Below are 21,427 nucleotides of genomic sequence, written 5' to 3'. Positions count from 1 at the left end.
TGAATAAATCTGTAATTTCTAGAATTTGAATAAATCTGTAATTTCTAGAATTTGAATTAATTAAATTTCTTTTTGCTGGTGATATTTCCAAGTAAAATTATTTAAAAAAAAAAAAAAAACTTTTCCTGCTTGCTTCACACCTGCTACATATTTATCAGTGCCATACAATGGTTTTAGGGCTTTTTTTTTTTTTTTTACTTAAAAAAGCTCATCATCAGTAACATACAAATGCTCTTTTTTCAGTTTTTGCTTCTGCTGTAAAATATTCTAGATTTCAACAAAGTTGTGTAATTTGGCAGAATCCCAATGCAATTTAATATCTAGCAGGGCAGCAAGAGGTGAATTCGACCTGCCCAATCCTATTGTTCTGTGCAGAGATTAGTGGTGCCGGAGATATGACAGCCACTCATCTCCCATGGTTCTTTAAACAATATACACATTTGGTAAAGCTGAACACTTTTTAATTAGGGACTTAGGACTGATAGATTTACAGGTTGAGAATACTAATGGACTTTCTCAGCAGAATCATACAGATGCTTATAATTTTGGATTGTGTTTACCATCTGTACCAATGACAAGGCACTCAACAATGCAGTTTCTGAACAAAAATATGGAAATTGTTGTTAAGCATTGATGTACATTTGACAAAACCCTGAAAAAACATCCCAGGTGAGTACAACAGGGTTGGGATACATTATTAAATGTAATTCATAGAGTAGTTGTTTCTTTAGTCCATCTGCACATTTTCTTTATTGCTTTTATTTATAATGGAAACCTTAACCTGCCAATTTAGTCACATGACAAATGCTAGTGGTGCTCAATAAACTCAGTAGACTCAACTGACTTAAAGTGACACTGTCACCCCCTTTGTGCATTCTGACATCTCTACACAGGTGTAAAGGGTAAATTTTGCGTTTTTCATACCTTATTTTATATGATACGTCGTGGTGCTTGTTCAAGTAAAAAGTGATCCATTATCAACTGCATACTGTGTTAAGTGGGCGGGGCCTCGCGGCAATAGCACCACTTAACCCTGCCCACCGCACCACTGTTGGTCCCACCCCCTTGACGCCCATTGGTGGGCCAACCTAGAGGGGGTGAGGCCTAGACCTTTAGGCCAGCCTGTTCCAATGGCCGACGTGGGGGCGGGGCCAATGGTGGTGCGGTGGGCGGAGCTAAGTGGCGCTAATGCCACGAGGCCCCGCCCACTCACAAAAAGGAGGTGACAGTGTCACTTTAAGGTCCCCTTAGATGAACAGATTTCAGTGAGCTCAGTGCTTGTTTGCAGTGCCTTTACTTGGCACAACAAACCCAGCTGCTGGACTGCACGAATGATCCTTGCATCGTTCGTGCAGCCGTGGAAACTGACAGCATGGATACACATATATGCTTTATCATATACACGGTGCACAGGACGATTATCAGCTGCTGGTGCAGTTTTGCCAGCACATCCCACTGGATTGAGATGTAGGCAACTTGGAATCCAAGTCAACACTTTGAACTCTTTGACATATCTTAAAGGGTTATCCAGTAAGAAATGAAATGCTGGTCTTACTCGTCAAGTCCCCCTGAGTATTTTAAGCCATTTCCTGTGTTTCTAGCTGCTGTCGTTCGCAAGTTACACATTTTTCTAAAAGCCTATCTATATCCAAGATAGAAAACATTTCCCATCATGCATCTCCCTGATTAGTCTGTTTGCAGGCTCGCCACCTTAGCTTTATTTCCTGTCCAGTGCTGTCAATACTATTGCACAGTAAACACAGGAGTGTTTTTTCACAGATTTTGCATCATTACTAATGATGTAGCAGAGTTGATGCACGCATGGTGTAGCTATATGCTGTATAATGGGCATCTGTTTACGGGGAGGTAAGGGTGTAGTTTGGGTTTAGATCTCTGCTTGCTGCTGTGAATGAAAAAATTCTATTTCCATCCAGACTCTAAGAACATCCAAAACACTTACAATATACAGAGCTGTGACACAAAGACAGGTACAAATGCCTGCATTCACTGACAGCAAGCAGAGGTAGAACTATAACTTTTCATATTACAGAAACCTAGGCTCACTTGTAAGGGTCCTTTTAAACAGACAGATTTATCTGACATCTGACTTTTTATGCCAAAACCAGGAATGGATTTGAAAAGAGGAGAAATATCAGTCTTTTCTTTATGACCTGTTTTCTGTTTATAGTCTGATAAATCTGTCTGTGTAAAAGGACCTCAAGTCTATGGAAGCAGTACATTCACTAGCAGTGATCAGGTGCATGGAGATGATTTTTACTCAAAATTTGTTGACATACAAAGAAATATATAAATATCACAGTCCCCTCATATGCATGAAGTTTATTATGCTACTACAGCACTAATACTAAACAAAAACCAAAGAAAAAAACTGAATTTATGTAGCAAAAAAGTCTTTATTGTATCACATATATAAAACATTATTAAAAATAGAGAACACCAAACATTAAAAATAGAACAGTGGCTGTCCTTAGAGATAATGAAGATGTTGTCTCCAATAGACAGCTAACCCAGCCCCTGGAGAGGAGATCCCATGTCCTGTGTCTACAAAGGGAGGGGGAAGAGGGAGCTGAGCATTGTCGGAGTAGACATAGAGAAAATCATTTTAGATGTCCAGAGCAGGTAAATATGAGGAAAAAAAAACAGGAAAAGGGTGCAAGATAGGTTAAACATGTATATTAGACATAGGGTGGTATTGGGAAGGGTGATTTTTAGAATATTGTTTTTGTTACCCAGATAACTCCTTTAACTTGGTATGACATTTTTTTAGGTAGGTGGTACATGTCAAAGTAGCATCCAAATAATTGCCAGGACCCTTTGTGTCCCAACAGAACATTGTCTGTAGCATCACATTGCCTCTGCAGTAAATCCTAAGCTGCTGCATTGCTGTGTACTGGTGCCACAGTGATGCTGCTATTCCCGGTGCTACAGTAAAACAGCAGCACAGAGAAGTATTACAGTATAGGCAATATGATAGAAAAATAAAATATGATTCTCATTGTGCTACTATATTACTAATGTATCTTTCACATATTAAATTTCTAGGAAAATATATGATACTGGCTGTTTATGGTAAAACTTTGTTGGTACTTTATATGGTAGTAAACTTATGGCTTGTACATGCGGATAGATAGAACAAGATTGTTCACTGTACACTAGTGTTACTGTAGAGCACTGTATATGTACACTATTGCACACACCCATACAAGGTCCTGTTCAAATTACATTTTTCATCTATATCTAGATGTACACCTAACCTCCCGATGCGAATACTACACTCGTCTATAGGATTACATTAGCCTGAAAGAGTGTTATTGGGCCAGTATACATGACTACACTCACCGGCGACTTTATTAGGTGCACCATGCTAGTAACGGGTTGGACCCCCTTTTGCCTTCAGAACTGCCTCAATTCTTCGTGGCATAGATACAACAAGGTGCTGGAAGCATTCCTCAGAGATTTTGGTCCATATTGACATGATGGCATCACACAGTTGCCGCAGATTTGTCGGCTACACATCCATGATGGGAATCTCCCGTTCCACCACATCCCAAAGATGCTCTATTGGATTGAGATCTGATGACTGTGGAGGCCATTTGAGTACAGTGAACTCATTGTCATGTTCAAGAAACCAGTCTGAGATGATTCTAGCTTTATGACATGGCGCATTATCCTGCTGAAAGTAGCCATCAGATGTTGGGTACATTGTGGTCATAAAGGGATGGACATGGTCAGCAACAATACTCAGGTAGGCTGTGGCGTTGCAACAATGCTCAATTGGTACCAAGGGGCCCAAAGAGTGCCAAGAAAATATTCCCCACACTATGACACCACCACCACCAGCCTGAACCATTGATACAAGGCAGGATGGATCCATGCTTTCATGTTGTTGACGCCAAATTCTGACCCTACCATCCGAATGTCACAGCAGAAATCGAGACTCATCAGACCAGGCAATGTTTTTCCAATCTTCTACTGTCCAATTTCGATGAGCTTGTGCAAATTGTAGCCTCAGTTTCCTGTTAGCTGAAAGGAGTGGCACCCGGTGTGGTCTTCTGCTGCTGTAGCCCATCTGCCTCAAAGTTCGACGTACTGTGCATTCAGACATTCTCTTCTGCCTACCTTGGTTGTAACGGTTGGCTATTTGATTCACTGTTGCCTTTCTATCAGCTCGAACCAGTCTGCCCATTCTCCTCTGACCTCTGGCATCAACAAGGCATTTCCGCCCACAGAACTGCCGCTCACTGGATGTTTTTTCTTTTTCGGACCATTCTCTGTAAACCCTAGAGATGGTTGTGCGTGAAAATCTCAGTAGATCAGCAGTTTCTGAAATACTCAGACCAGCCCTTCTGGCACCAACAACCATGCCACGTTCAAAGGCACTCAAATCACCTTTCTTCCCCATACTGATGCTCGGTTTGAACTGCAGGAGATTGTCTTGACCATGTCTACATGCCTAAATGCACTGAGTTGCCGCCATGTGATTGGCTGATTAGAAATTAAGTGGTAACGTGCAGTTGGACAGGTGTACCTAATAAAGTGGCCAGTGAGTGTAGAACCAGTATACTGACTTGTCCATCTAAGACGCCTGATTCCTCACCCCACAGAACACATTTCTGCTTCTCCATAGTTCAGTGGGGACATTTTTAATAGAACTTCGTCCAATGCTCAGTATTAAACTTGAAAATATATGGCTTGCCAGCAGAGCATTGACAACTTTTATGCATTATGCATTTCTGCACTCGGCAACCCTGCTCTGCACTTTGTGTCTACTACTTTGTAGATGAGTTTCTAAACACTTCCAGTTTTCAATAATTCCACTCACAGTTGATGTTAAAGGCCATTGGAGGGTATACATTTACAAACTGCTTTGTTGCAGAGGTGGCATCCGATTACAGTATAAGGCTAGGTTCACACTATGTAACTGTGCGGCTGTATTTTTTATGCGGCTGTAAATGTGCGGATGAAACTACGGCCGTGGGAAAAAATAGACATGCGGCTCAAAACATACGGTCATTTACTTGGAAATCTGGTTCAACTAAAAATAACAAATAAAATCTTAAGAAAGTGATGCAAACACCTCTGGATGCATCTGGGAAAGCAGGGAACACAGTTTACATGAATTGCTATTACCGGGGTTTGCGATCCTCTGCACTAATGCCGATGTCTCTCATGGTTAATCTATTAAAATAAAACACATTTTCGTTGTAATAAAGTGCCTTTCGTTGTTCAATAATTAAATTTAAACGAATCCATCATTTTGCAATTAAATATACTGTTAAAATAAATAGATATATAAATAAATGTATATTTATATATATATTTATTTTTTGACAGTATATTTAATTGCAAAATGATGGATTCGTTAGAATTAAATTATTGAAGAACGAAACTGAATTTATTTAATCGAAAATGTGTTTTATTAATTAAATATTAATTAGTACAGGAAGCTCCATAAGCCGTTAATTCATATTGCCAGCAAAAGAGCATTCTGTACTAATCATCACTTTAATGAAAACATCAAATGTTTCTTCTAATTATGTTATCACAATAGCATTATTAGAAGAAACATTTAGAATTATATGTGCGCTCAGCTGATTGGCTGATCGGCTGAGCGCACATATAATGAGCCGGTCCGCAGCACAGTGACTTCATTGTGCTGCGGACCAGCGAAGAGGACACATCGGGGTGAGTATAGAGCTCTCCCCACCCCCTCCCCAGCACTGCACCCCTCCCAGCAAGGAAGGGGGGTCACTTAACCCCTTCCTTGCTGGGATGGGTGCAGTCTGACATCAGTCTGGCCCCCAAGGGGTTAAGGGGGATGCAATACATCCTCCCTTAACCCCTTGGGGGCCAGACTGTAAGCAGCGATCTGTAAAGATGCTGCATACTGTAAGGTGCACAACACCGCTCACAATGATGGGTGTTGTGCTCCTGTTTGTGTGTTTTTTGTGTGTTTCTCCCTTTTTGTTTTTCAGATATCGGTATCCTGGGGATTACGTCGGATTCCGTGGACTACGTCGATGACCAGCGTTTTTTTATTTATTTTTTTAATAAAATGGTCAATGAGGGGTGTGGGGGTGTTTTTATTTGAATAAAAAAATGTTTTAACTTGTGTCTTGTCTTTATTTCTTTACTTTATAGACTTAGTAGTGGAAGCCGTCTAATAGACGGAATCCATTACTAAGTTGGGGCCTAGTGTTAGCCGGTATAAAATGGCTAACACTAACCCCCTATTATTACCCCAATACCCAATGCCACTAGGGGTACTGGGAAGAGCCGGGTGCCAGTGGTCCCGGAGCGTCAAAATTGGCGCTCCCGGACCGGGCGGCAGCAGGCTGGTAAAATTTAGGCTGGGGAGGGCCTAAACCAATGGCTCTTCCCACCCTGGTGTTACCAGGCTGCTGTCGTTTGGTTTTTAACCCGGCTGGTTATAACAATAGGGGGGACCCTATGCGTTTTTTTTTTTTTAAATAAATAAATAAAAAAAAAACGCATAGGGTCCCCCCTATTTTTATAACCAGCCATGTTAAAAACCAAACGACAGCAGCCTGGTAACACCAGGGTGGGAAGAGCCATTAGTTTAGGCCCTCCCCAACCTAAATCTTACCAGCCTGCTGCCGCCCGGTCCAGGAGCACCAATTTTGACGCTCCAGGACCACTGGCACCAGGCTCTTCCCAGTACCCCTGGTGGCATTGGGTACTGGGGTAATAATAGGGGGTTAGTGTTAGCCATTTTATACCGGCTAACACTAGGCCCCAACTTAGTAATGGATTCCGTCTATTAGACGGCTTCCACTACTAAGTCTATAAAGTAAAGAAATAAAGACAAGATAAAAAAAATTTTTATTCACATAAAAACACCCCCACACCCCTCATTGACCATTTTATTAAAAAAAAAAAAAAAACGCTGGTCATCGACGTAGTCCATGGAATCCGACGTAATCCCCAGGATACCGATATCTGAAAAACAAAAAGGGAGAAACACACAAAAAACACACAAACAGGAGCACAACACCCATCATTGTGAGCGGTGTTGTGCACCTTACAGTATGCAGCATCTTTACAGATCGCTGCTTACAGTCTGGCCCCCAAGGGGTTAAGGGAGGATGTATTGCAACCCCCTTAACCACTTGGGGGCCAGACTGATGTCAGACTGCACCCATCCCAGCAAGGAAGGGGTTAACTGACACCCCCTTCCTTGCTGGGAGGGGTGCAGTGCTGGGGAGGGGGTGGGGAGAGCTCTATACTCACCCCGATGTTGTCTCTTCGCTGGTCCGCAGCACAATGAAGTCACTGTACTGCGGACCGGCTCATTATATGTGCGCTCAGCCGATCGGCTGAGGGCACATGTAATTCTAAATGTTTCTTCTAATAATGCTATTGTGATAACATAATTAGAAGAAACATTTGATGTTTTCATTAAAGTAAAGTGATGATTAGTACATAATGCTCTATTGCCGGCAATATGAATTAACGGCTTATGGAGCTTCCTGTACTAATTAATATTTAATTAATAAAACACATTTTCGATTAAATAAATTCAGTTTAGTTGTTCAATAATTTAATTCTAACGAATCCATCATTGTGCAATTAAATATACTGTCAAAAAATAAATATATATATAAATATACATTTATTTATTTATCTATTTATTTTAACAGTATATTTAATTGCAAAATGATGGATTCGTTAGAATTAAATTATTGACCAACGAAAGGGACTTTATTACAAAGAAAATGTGTTTTATTAATTTAATATATTAACTATTAGAGGCATCGGCATTCGGCATCATTGCCGGCTATTTTTGAAGTACTCCGTACGGACCGCCTGTCAATCCACGGCCGCATGTCCAGCCGCAAACAATGGTCTTGTTCATTTTTTACGGGTCCGTTTACGATCGGGCCGTAGATTCATACATAGTGTGCACTGTGCAGCCGTATATCCTATACTTTCCAGCGTACGCATGAACCACCAAAAATACCGCCGCACAATTACAGCCGCAAATACAGCCGCACAGTTACATAGTCTGAACCTGGCCTTAGGCTATGTTCACACTAGGTAAAAGTACAGCCGTTGTTGCCATCGGCAATAACGGACATACTTTGTGCGGTCTGGACATAGCCTTATCTTCTGTGGGATCCCAGGCCGGAGCGTATACACATCATATACCCTCTGGACGGGATCCCGTATGGGGCCGCACATAACTGACATGTCAGTTTTTTGCGGCCGAAATTCAATGAATTGCGACCGTAGGAAACCCTGTGAGTTCACACAATGAAGCGAGCGGCTTCCACAGCATACTCTGAAGTAATGAATCCAGTAGATGCAGGAAGCCCTGCCCCTTTACACAAGTCCACTCCCCCCTTTTTAAAAAGTGGCCGCTGGCAAGAAAAAGCGAAGGGTCACATATTGTTTTGCAAACTGCGAGCTTGTGCAAAGATGTGTGACTTTTGTATTCCAAAAAACCGGCATACATGCTTAATAAATTTAGTTTTCCTTGCATTGCACCCAGTGTGACACTGTTTCTCTATGGGAGGGCAGACAGGATTCCGCGGCCCTTAGTCTATACTATGCTATGAACTGGCCCTTAGTCCTTACTATGCTATGATTGTTAAGTTGGAAATAGAAAATAATATGTCCAAATGTTAAAACTAAATTGTATATTCTTGTATAATATACACACCCAAAAACATCAAATAAAATGTCTTTCAAAATATCGATTTTATTGTTATTTTGTTTCTGTAAAATTAAAGAGTTTCAAAAAACTACCAGGTAAAACTATTACTGAACTTAAACAATTTAAGAGTTAAGTTGGCACAGCAGTGCGACTCCTCGTCCAATCCAGTGCTCCTCAGGTTTATCAGATGGAAGGGTCATTGCAACAACAAAATTGGTTGAGTGTCCGGTAGTAGATAATGTTCCTCTTCTTTCACTGGTCTTGTAAACTGGTGCAAGATAACTTGGTTTTTGTGGGATTTCTGATCTCTTACACGGTTTCAGCCACATCTGAAAAAAAAGAGGATTCTGACAAATCGAGAGAAAAACACTTTTCTGTAATAAGATATATTTCAAAGTTTCTTAAAGGGGTATTCCACCCAATTCAGTTTAAAGAAAGAATTGCAAAAGCAGCCCTGTTGTACTCACTGGGGGGGATTTATGAAAGGGTGTAAATATACACCTGGTGTAAACTGCCCACAGCAGCCAATCACAGCTCAGCTTTCAGCTCTGGTAGAATAAAAGAGGAGCTGTGATTGGTTGCTGAGGGTAATTTACACCAGGTATATTTACACCCCTTCATAATTCTCCCCCACTGTGTCCCCCTGAGCATTTAGACACCATTCTTGCATTTAAATCTTCATGCTTTTGTTCTCCATTTCGAAGTTTTAAAATTTCTGTCATGCTTTTCAATATAGCGCTGGCCAGGACTACAACTCCCAGCATGTCACCGCATCTCCTATGTCTCCCTCCCCCTCCTCCATCCTGTCATACTTTCTCTCTTCCTCATCCATTGCCGTTACCTCCCTGCGTTTACATCTCCCTCCCTCATTGCTGTTTCCTCCCTGCGTTCATGTCTCTCCCTCCCTCATCCATCGATCTCTTTCCTCCCCCGCAATTAGGTCTCTCCCTCATCCATTGCTGTTTCCTCCCTGCGTTCACATCTCCCTTCCTTATTGCTGTTTCCTCCCTGCGTTCATGTCTCTCCCTCCCTCATCCATCGTTCTCTTTCCTCCCCCGCAATTAGGTCTCTCCCTCATCCATTGCTGTTTCCTCCCTGCGTTCACATCTCCCTTCCTTATTGCTGTTTCCTCCCTGTGTTCATGTCTCTACCTCCATCATCCATCGCTCTGTTTCCTCAGTTCATTCACGTCTCTCCCTCCATCATCCATCGCTCTGTTTCCTCCCCCGCGTTCATGTCTCTCCCTCCCTCATCCATTGCTGTTTCCTCCCTGTGTTCACGTCCCTCCGCCCTCACTTTTTCCTCACTGCCTTGCAGGCTCTGTGCTGCTGCTGCTTTTGAAGTCTTCAGCCAGGAGACCTGTGCAGGGGCTGCTGTATTTCCTGTATTTTTTTAGCGGAATACCCCTTTAAACAGTGCTCAGACCTGTACCAATCAGGAGAGCGGGGAGAGGACCGCAGCTGCAGCGATAAAAAAAAGTCGAGTCGAGCTCCATAGGACATTACAAGTCTGACTCTTTTTTTAAAATTCAGAGCAGAGTGGACGCGCTGTAGTGTGTCTTCTACTGGCTCTATTTCCCGATTGGTAAGGGTATAAGCGCTCAGACCCGAACCTTTTCACATGTCTCTATGACATGTCAAAAGTTTTTTTATAATGACAGGTACACTTTAACACTGCTACACTAGAGGCCGCAGCTTGCTTGTGTAATAATCTCCATTTGCTAACATTTTTTTTCAATTTTTTGTCCTACATCGACTTCATCTTACTCTGTGGACTACAATGACAACTGACACTTGTATTTTTCCAGGAAAATGGATAAAGGATTAGTAGTGAAGTGGTCAATTATTAACTAGCGCTTAGGGTCCACCCACAAACAGTTACAACCCCACATTATTACCCCAGTATCTACCACAAGCGTACTGGAAAGAGCCGGGTACTGCAAGGCCCAGAGGGTCAAAAAATTCCCAGTCTAGCCAGTAACAGGCTGGTTTTATTTGTCTAAAATAAATGGCCTTTTTACCCTGGTAGAACTCCTGCGGCTGCTTGGTGTTTTACCTGGCTGGTTATTGAATAGAGGGGGAAATAATTGGTGGATTTGGAACAGAGAGACCCACTGCATGTGAACACACCCTTACCACAAGTTGTTTTCTGTTACCATGGAGACACATATACAGTATACACATATACAGCAAATACATAGTTGCCAACAGTCCCGGTTCTGCCGGGACTGTCCCGATTCTGAGGAGACAGCCCCGGCAAAACCATGTCCCGGGTACGTACTGGGAAGCTCCGCCCCCCCTGATACGGGAAGCCCCACCCCCTTACAGCGTGAGTGGTGTCACTCATGCAGAGCAGGGAGAGGTGTCCCTGGGGGACAAGAGGAACCATACTGGTGAGGTAAGTATAGCTTTTTTTGTTTTAAATACAGATGAAGAGACAAGATGATGCTGAAGGGGGTATTGGTATGATGAAGGGACAGGAGGAGGATAAAGGGGGAAGAAGTATGATGATGGAGGGGCAGGAGGAAGAGAGGGGTAGTACTATGATGATGGAAGGGCAGGAGGATGAAGGGAGTAGTAGTATGATGCTTGAGGGGCAGGAGGAGGATGAAGGGGTAGTAATATGATGATGAAGGAGCAGTAGGATGAAGGGGTAGTAGTATGATGATGGAGGGGCAGGAGGATGATGAAGGGGTAGTAATATGATGATGAAGGAGGAGGAAGGGGGTAGTAGTATGATGATGAAGGAGCAGTAGGATGAAGAGGCTAAGGGTATTATGATATGCGGTGCAGCTGCATCATATGGGTACAAACTACCAGTATGTACAGTCAGTCAGAATGCTATCTGAGTCTCAGCCTGCTCTGAGGGTTGTGTGTAATATACTGGGACCTGGAACGGTGGGTTGTAATATACTGAGGACCTGAAACTGGGGGGTTTAATATACTGGGGACCTAATACTGGGGTGTGTAATATACTGGGGACCTAATACTGGGGTGTTTAATATACTGGGGAGTGGGACCTAATACTGGAGTGTGTAATGGCCCTTTTTTGTTGTTCTGACTGGAAATTCTAACAGGAAAATTTTGAACCCACGCCCATGATAGGCCACACTCACCTAGACCACACAGACAATAAGCCACACCCCCTTTTACCGCTTACGTGTCCCTGTAAACATTTTCAAATGTTGGCAACTATGAGCAAATACAATAGAATATTTTTAATCAAGATTGGCAAGGCTAAGCACTAAAAGGGCTGGAAAATTTAGTTTTTTCATACATAAACATATGGGATTATACTAACCACTGGAACAGAGTCATAAAGAATCTTAGGGTAAGACTCTCCTAACTTCTTTGTCTTTCTATCCCAGCGTGCTCCATCAAGAAACAATCCATGTATATAAACACCTATGAAAATATAATTGTTAGTTACAATATGCTAGGAAACCTATTATCAGGTACACAAAACAATTGTTATCTGCCATTGATGTGTCATTACAAATATTATATGTCTTTAGTATTATCTGCAAGTAGAAGACCTGAAAGTCCACAAAAGGTATAATAGAAGGTTCACAGCTGTTTTTTCCCAAAACTCTCTTTTGCAGCACACAAAATTTGGAATTTTATTTTTTTTAGCTACAACTAGGTGTAGGACCATGGAAAAACTTGTTTTTGGTGAAAATACTGACCAAAATGAGCTCCAAACTGAGGACCAAATGCTAACCAAAATACTATGTGTGTGTCCAGCCTAAGGCCCTTTTCACACAACAGTATGAAATGGTCCGCAAGTACAGATCTGGAATTGCAGATAGTATTGTACCCATTGATTTCTATAACCCAATGCACACATCTGTATTTGTTATGAATCCATGTACACTGAAGTTTTCTTTCAATACTCTAAATTAATATATTGCAGAATTGAGGTTTCTTACCATCTTCAGGGGCATGTTTGTATTCTTTATCTTCTAAGACCTCAAAGTCAAAGCCCAACAGGTCAATAGGAATTGTGTACTTGCGAGCAAAATTCTGCTGTGCTCCAGTTAAGAATGCTTGTGTAAAGAAAAAGCCAGACAGCCAAAACACTGGAGGAGTTCCATTTTCATACCAGTCCTGTGTTGAAAAATATAAAGGAAAGATAAAACACCCATACTTTAATTCTATACTGATATCTATACATTCAAGCTGTCAATATGTTAAAGTGTCACTGTCGTTAAAATTTTAAGAAACTTTGTAATTGGGTTTATTAGCCAAAAAATGAATTTTTGTCATGAAAAAGCAGTTTGAAGCTCTCCCCCTGTCTTCATGGTTTTCCTATTGAGAGAGGGAGATGAGGCACCAACACAGGACAACAAAGAGTTAATTTACAGCAACTTCACCAGGCTCTCTCCTCTGATGTCACCACTGACCTCTCTGACCTCTGATTAGCACTCTGAAAACCTCCCCCGCTGTGTAATCCTTTGTTCTCTGCTGCGAACTAATCTCAGTTATCAACTAATCGCAGGGTTTTTTTTTCCTTTTTTCAGGAAACTCAATTTTTCATTTGAAAAATTTGATGAATCTCTTTCATTGTAAGGGTGCCTTCACATGTAGCGATTTGAATCTGCTGCAATTGACCATACAGTCTATGGCCCTGCAGATTTGCATTCCACTTAGAGAATGTAGTGACAGCCATGGTTAACTATTTAACTGCCGTGGGGTTAAAAAATAATAAACAGCCAATGCTTATCCGCCCGCGATCCCCCTTTAACGCTCCTGCTTCAGAGTATGGGTCCCTGTACACTGGCCGCAGACGGACAGCAACTAAGGAGGCTGTCAGTGTGTAGGGTCCTGGAAACTGAAGCAGGAGAATGCAGGGGGATAAGGGACAGGTAAGCATTCCTGTGGTGCAGCCACCACCCCAGGAATAACACTTCTTTCATTAGTGGTGGTGGCTGCAGCAGGGTCAAAATGATCCATCCAGTTCTGTACGTTCTGTAAGGCAGAATCCAAGCCAGGGTGGTTAACCCTTGAAACGCGTAGCAATAAAGAATACATCTGGTTGGCAAGAATTCTGGAAATCTCTGCCTCTTGATTGAAGTGGAGTGACTGTGCCTGGAGGTTTGAGCGCCAAGGAATCCACCATTGTTGCAAGGTCATTATGGAATTTCGATATCTCCAGGGATATCGGAAGGTGGAAGGCAGCAGCCCTCCTTATATACCTACAAGCCTACATTAGAGTCGTGCCTAATACGTACGACCTAACCAGGTGAGTGTGCATTTGTGTGAATTTACACATACACATCTCAGAGGGTTAATACGCCTGCACATGCAGCGCCACTGTGTTTTCCTTTTTTATTTTTATGTACAATCTACAGTAAAGTTGTAATTCTCAGGTATTCACTGTAGGTTCCTTCAGCGAAGGAGAGGGGTCAGCACAGCTCTGCAACTACATAGCAAGCTAATGATGCTTTGTGTGTTCTGGCATCTTGCCATCACAGCCAGCAAGATAGATAGATAGATAGATAGATAGATAGATAGAAAGATAGATAGATAGATAGATAGATAGATAGATAGATAGATAGATAGATAGATAGATAGATAGATAGATGGTACACATTTGATTTTACTTTCTTCATGCTACAACCCTTTAAAGTGGCTTGTATCCACTGCATAATGCAAATATGCCAATAGACCTCTGGTTCTAACCTTGTAAAGTTATAGTCCCACCTTTTTTTGACAAGTGCTACTGTGTCAAGTGTATTAATGCTATTCACATAACCTGTCAGCAGCTTTAATGCTGTGGCTGATAGGGGTCTTTAGATTGAAATCCATAGTTTTATAAGCAGAAGAAATTAAAACATTAATTTTTTTCTACAAAATCTCAATTTACCCATTTTACTGGATGCATAACAAATGTCCACTAAATCTATGCTATGGGCTTTGGGATGTACGCCTCATTTATCCGCCTTAGCCTGCACTTATATTTGGGGAAAACAACATGTTGCTAAGTTTTGGGTTCAGCACAGTGGAAGAGATGTGACACAAGTTATTAACATTGTTAATATTTATCATTTCAGCAGTGTTTTGTGAAATTAGTGTGAATAACACAAATCACCATCTGTCTTATTTATCAGTTTTCAGCTGTTATCTTAATAGGCTATGTGACAAACTGTAAAATCTAAATGATACTTTCACACACCAGTAAACAAACTACTGCACACAACAGATGTATCAGTGAACTATAAGCCTTGTGTGTTTATTACATAAAGTTATCCAGATTCCGGAAAATTTTACATGTAGAAATCCCAAGGTGCAGTTTATCAAGTGTTATTTTAAAATAAAATCAAATAAAACTTCTGTTAAGTACAGATAATAAGTTCATACAGAATTGTAAACCAATTTTAAAATCTCTAATTTTCAAAACCAGGGCAATTTAGGCAGCTTAAAGGGGAAGTGCAGCGCTACACATTTATTATCTAAATAACACACATTACAAAGTTATACAACTTTGTTATGTATGTTATTTAAGTGAATGGCCCCCTTCCCCGTGTTCCCACTACCCCCCGGAAGTGTGGTGCCTTATACTCACATAATCACTATTGACCCCGGCCGCCATTTTGGGACAATGACATAATCTTCGGGAGGCCGCCCGGACCGCTCCAGCTGTCCCTCATGCCGCCCCCCCCCTCCAGCGCGTCATTAGCTGCTCAGCCGCGATTGGCTGAGCATAACTATGCTGAGCAGCTGATGACGCGTTGTATAACTTTGTAATGTGTGTTATTTAGTGAATAAATGTGTAGCGCCGCACCACCCCTTTACCAGAATAAAAGAAATTCATTAAATAATAACATGTATAACATTCTAATATGTATGGAAACAGTTGAATGCTCTCCATGGTCTGCCAAGTAAGTTACAACACTAGCTGTACATCAGTCTTTGGCTGACCAATGGGCTTACTCGGGTATTTCTGGCAGCTCCATAGATATAAATAGATCCACAGGTCACGTGCCGAACTCATGGTACTATTCATAACGAAGCTGGGGGCCAGATACGGAGACCGCCAGGGGGGTACAGAGGTCGGACCTCCCCGCAATCTCTTGGTTCCCTATTCTGTGGATAGGGTTCATTTTCCCTGGGCAACCTCTAAGTAAATTCCCACCACCGTGTCTCTCGCCGGATTCATTTAGAGACGCACACGTCCCAATAAATACAGCGCAGCTGAGGCTGCTATTTTCACTCCTGGGGGGAGAGGGAATCTAGTTCAAGTGTTAAAAATAGTGCAAAACTCACAAAGCATCTGTTTAAGTTTTGATGAGAAAGTTTTAGGTGAATGTTATACTTTATATGTAGAGCATTACAGCGAAATGACATACCTGTAAAAATTTCAGCCTTGCAAGAAAATCATTAACATAGCTGCCGAGAGGTTTTAGGCTTGGATAAGATTTCTTCATCCACATACCAGGAATCTTTCCTTTTAGGATGCTCATTACTACCTCTTCTAGGTCTGCAGACATAACCACTAAGCCCTGGTTTCAGTTAGAATAAGAGGAAAATAGTTCAAATGTAACTAGATGCTATAAGTAATTCTACGCACATACACAAATGTACATATATAAATCTTCTCCAGTGGTGGTAGGGAGATTCATGCTGCTTAAGTGGGAGGCTGCCTATGCGATACAGAGGAAAAGTAGCTTCTGCAACAAATAAAACTTCCTGTAACTTTTTGTACATGTACATTTCCTGATTCCTGAAACTAACATGCCTGCATAATCAACATCTGATCAGATATAAAAATATAAATTCATGCAACCTCTTATAAACAGCATGCCATAAACCTATCTGAAGGGATGGCATGACTGATGCCATGTGTAGCATTATTCCTTTGTCTAATAGATGCATTATAAAGGAGAGATTCTTGGGATATACGGTACCATTCTAGGCTGTAAAGACAAAGGACTCTGGCATGGATATGTGAACAATATGTGAGCCGAAATTATTAGGGTTTTATTACCTGTACAGATCAGGTCCTCTGCCCAGGATGCATGCACTGCAGGGGGCCAGCTCTCTAGAGTTTCTAAGTGTGAACCCTACCACTTCTCAAAGTCAAATGATGCAGGATGAGAATACATGTAGACCACCTGGAGCCATAATTCCATAACAAGTTATGGAATTAGAGTATATCCTGGCTGTATTACAGTTATAACTTCCAGATCCCTGGAACAAGCCAAATGACCGCCCTGCATCTCACTGCTCTCTAGGATCCCGGGGTAGGAAGACACGTAAAACTAGTAATTGGAGCTGGGTAGATAAGCCATGCTTGATCTCCAAATGTTCTGGGGGCTCAGACAAAACTGTCTTCCTATGACCATGTGTAGCAAAGTTATGATCCCTCTTAGAACTGTATGGCCTTTGCTTTCGATTCAAAAGGAAGGAACTTGGGGGCCAGCCCACAGGGTGGGAGGGGAGTGTCTGGCAGGTATATATATTGGAGCCTGGCAGCAAGCAGAGTTTCTTCCTCTAAGGAAGACCATGCCTACATGTTGGGGAGTTCTAGTAAGCACAGGCAGCACACATCACCCAAGTGTTTGTTTTACAACCAAGACCTGCATCGTAAAGGTAATTGACTATTGCTAAAACTGTTTGTATCACTGCCTGTATTTGCATCTGATAATTGTATATATCTTCTAACATGTATATAATGCCTTGTTTAATGTGCCCTTAAGGCACTTAAATATTCCATGTAATCTTGGATTGTTCTTTTATCTCGATCCACGAATTCACCCACCCTTGTTCTCTGGTTACTGCTTAATGCTATCGGGCTAGCTTCTGATCCGATTCAATATTATTATATCTACAGTAAATGAGGAGCTGGTGGTAGTACTATCGACCTGTTTCACTGCTGATAGTGAAAAAGAGGGACAGGGGGTGTCAGTTTAAATCTCTACTCAGCTGATCTTCCATACTCTTGAGGGAGTACAAAAAATCACAGTAAGTAAATTTAACAAATAAAAACTGAAAAAACCCCTTAATAAAAGCTATTGCTACTTACCTTTATTGCTTTCTGTATGTTGACACAGGAATCTCTTATGGTTGAAAGCAGTTTGTTAAAGCGACCCATTTCTTGCACTAACACAGTATTCATGCTCTGACTGTAGGTGGTTGGGTATCTTCTCAGGGCAGCTTCGGTGTCAAAGTTTATGGGAAGTTTACTCAAGATGTCACCAGAGACTTCATACACTGTTTCATCTGAGGATTTGCCACCACCTCCTGACGTCCGTGACTATATATAGCCAATAAGCCAGTTAAAATAAAACTATTAAGAAACTCTTTCAACAAATATGTTGTACTAATACAACTAGGTACAACTATTTCTGGCAAATTTAAAGCACGTCTGTCAAAAAAAAAAACTTTCGATATGTCAGAGTGACATATCAAAAGATTAAGTCAGTCAGGGTCTGTGTACTCAGGTGGCGACCAATAAGGAGAAAGAGCAAGGAGAAGTATGGGCTTATTTAGTTCACGATCAGATCTGTGTCACAAGACCTCGATAGACCTCCAATGCAGGTCTATACGGCCGTTTAGGTCTCATAGACACAGAGCAGGGAGAGAAGAGTGTGGCAGAGCAGTCATCTTCTCGCTTGTTCTACTGTTAGGGTCTCTAGGACATGTCAAAAATTGACAATTATTGACAGGCACACTTTAAGATATAGTTATATACAGAGGGAATTTCATCCCATATATATACTTTATTTGAAAAAGCTAGAGACAGTACTGCTATGTTTAGTTATTTTAGTCTAAAATGTTAGTTTTTAGCACAAGAAAAAATCTAACCGGAATTTCATGGGCCAGATTTATCAAAGCGTGTAAAATAGAAACTGGTGTAAACTGCCTATACCAACCAATCACAGATCAGCTTTCATTGTACCAGAGCAGAAAGCTGAGCTGTTTTTGGGTGCTGCGGGCAGTTTACACCAGCTTCTATTTTACAGACTTTGATAAATCTGAGCCAATGTATTTTAAATGTTTGTTCTTCTATAATAAACAGATGAAGCTACTTTATATAGGCTTGCATATATTCATAACAAGAGATTCTAATAAAACCAAATAAGAACAACCGAGCAACTACAGTATTACATATAGACAGCCAACTTCCCAGCTATAACCATTTGGTTCATATAGAGGTTATTCTAGCTAAGAAGTATAAGGTTGTACTCATGTTTTAATGCACTGCAAAACGTACTTAACATAAAATATAGGACTTGCAAATGTTACCAAAATTATATAAACCATCTTCTATAGTAAACCTGCAAAAACTGCTCCAGGGATTCAATGGAAAGACAGGCAGGAAAAAAGCACTGATTTTCAGTGTAAGCTCTCCAGGGTTTAGCACTAATAATGTACATGTAATAAAGTACATTTTTACAGTCTTGTTATTGGAATTTGGTATTTTATTATTACTGAAAAGATTTACCAGCCTTAACCTTTGCGTAAATAGAATAACCTCTTATGATGGTATACACCAGGTCTCATGTGTATGAACATGAACCATTGACTAGTACATTTTGTAGTACTTTGTGGTATTACATAGGCCATCACCTAAGTTTTAGTCATCACTAAAGTATAATCCCACTGCTACCGTTTATCAAGAGGAGGCTGCAATCTTAGTTTTCTATTTTCAGCATCACTTACCAGTAATATGACAAAAAAATAACCACAGATTATTGTGCAGATTGCTAATGAAGTGAAAATAAAAATTAAATATATTTATAGAAGTAAATTTTATCATTGTGCTGCCCTCTCTGGCATAGTCCGTACATCCTGAAAAACTAGAATCACATTACATTCCAATTTGAACATTGCAACAGTGCTGTAAATACTCAAGCTGCAAATGTTGTCACAATGTACCATGTACAGTACGTATATATGACGTATGTACAGTGTACTCTATGTATGTAGGTTGTATTAAGTATGTACCATGTACTGCATGTATGTATGCATTCATGCACACAGCAGTTATTACCATTTACTTCTACAGATCCTATTAGCGTTCCTCTTCAGTAAAGCTTTCCCTGCAATAATACAGTACATTTTTTTCACGATCCACGCTAAACATGTAAGCATGTCCCGATTCTCAGATTATATGTGATGCAAGTAGATGAATACAACTGTTAAACTGATGCTGAGTATAGTAGGGTTAGTGACCTATAACTTTTAACATTAGAGGATATGGCTGGATCCCCATATTATATCGTGTAATCTGACCAAAAACTGTGGATGTAAAATACATAGATGTATTGCTAGAAACCTCTTGATAACACCTGGTAACCCAGAAAACAGAAAGAAGCCCTACAAAATACATGCAAAGGACATTTTATATACTGTACTTACACCACTATCACTCTGAAAGAAAAAAAAAGTTACATTAAAAACAATACAACTGGTAGTAAATTTATATTCAGACAGATACAATGGAATATTAACAGCAGCAGATCAAAGAGTAGTTTTTATTTTATATAGCTCTTTGGAAAAGACAGGTGTGCTTTGTGGTATTCCCATCACCTACACTGTTGTTAGGTGATGGGAAATGCAAAAGAAAGTAATTTGGCAAATGCATATCACAGCGGTGGCCTGGCAGTGACAGGACTGGTGGTCAGGAGCTGGTAAGTATATTCTCCCTCAGAAATCCCACATGTCTCCAGGGCTTTGATTGTCAGTGCCAGATTAAAAGAACATTTTCCTGGATATACAGTTACAGAACAGCGCACACAAACTATGATAAGAGAACACTTTAGCAACTCTATTAGGAGCAGCTAAAAAGGTTATCAGCACAATAGTGCTGATTGGTTCTTTTTAAATTAATTAGACATCGAACACTTGGACTAGAAAATCTACAGATGTCTTAGATGTATCAAACTGCCCTAGCTGTATTAAATTTGGTGCATTTCAATCTACTAAATTCCTAATGTAAGTATTAGTAAATTCCCTTAAAGGGTTTTTCCATTTTTGCTGGTTATCCCCTATACATCCACTTTAAGGCCATGTTCACACTGTGTATGTTTCCGGCCGTAGTGCGAACCGCGAATATATGCACGTAGTTTTGAGGTTGATGCGTTCGCTTGAAAGTATACGATATACGCCCGCACAATGCACACTACGTATGAGCTTACGGCCGGATCGTATATGGCGCCGTGAAAAATGAACAAGGCCATTGTTTAAGGACGGAAATGTTGAAACTCACGGCCGTGGATTTCCATGCGGTCCCGTACGGAATACTCATTTCAGCCAAATTAAACTTGATTTTTCGATCCAAAAGGTTCTGTGAGTTTTATTGGGCTGGACAAAGATTTCCAAGTAAATGACCTGTTTCAGATCGCTTCGAACCAAGCTAGGGAAGCATAACTGTACTACGGGCGTATGTTCGCGGTTCGTACGCATCCGGCCGCATGTCTATTTTTCCTACGCCCATAGTTTCAGCCGCACATGTACGGCGGCGTACGAAATGCGGCCATACTCATACGCAGTGTGAACATAGCCTAAGGTGGCACTATATTTGAATTAAACACTTGCTACCTGGTTCTTCTGGCAGTTGTAAGTTGACATAGTGAAGCACTCTGTGATTTTATTATAAGGAGCCTCCTCCGTAAAAGTGGACAATTTATTTAATATTTTAAGTCCTTCCAGTGCACATGAGCAAGAGTACTGCCACATCTACAATTTTAATATTTTGTGAAAAGTTGCTAGATGATATCGCCAC

At 40.9% G+C, this 21,427-nt stretch overlaps 1 protein-coding gene across 3 annotated transcripts in view; it reads right to left on the bottom strand.

Moving 5' to 3' along the window:
- Positions 1–8,731: 8,731 nt before the first annotated feature.
- The window catches only part of DNAH7 (dynein axonemal heavy chain 7), a 262,909-nt gene continuing 250,213 nt past the window's right edge, over positions 8,732–21,427 (bottom strand). For all 3 annotated transcript variants that reach the window (XM_069983597.1, XM_069983598.1, XM_069983599.1), the window contains 5 exons: positions 17,723–17,953; positions 16,047–16,199; positions 12,627–12,804; positions 11,999–12,102; positions 8,732–9,027 (listed from right to left, as the gene is read on the bottom strand). In XM_069983597.1, coding sequence (XP_069839698.1) covers positions 8,821–9,027; positions 11,999–12,102; positions 12,627–12,804; positions 16,047–16,199; positions 17,723–17,953 — 873 coding nt within the window. In that variant the 3' untranslated portion in view covers positions 8,732–8,820. The remainder of the gene's footprint in view (positions 9,028–11,998; positions 12,103–12,626; positions 12,805–16,046; positions 16,200–17,722; positions 17,954–21,427) is intronic.

Source organism: Dendropsophus ebraccatus, chromosome 9 (assembly GCF_027789765.1).
Source record: "Dendropsophus ebraccatus isolate aDenEbr1 chromosome 9, aDenEbr1.pat, whole genome shotgun sequence".
NCBI classification, from domain to species: Eukaryota; Metazoa; Chordata; class Amphibia; order Anura; family Hylidae; genus Dendropsophus; species Dendropsophus ebraccatus.
This window is presented reverse-complemented; position numbering and strand designations above follow the sequence as displayed.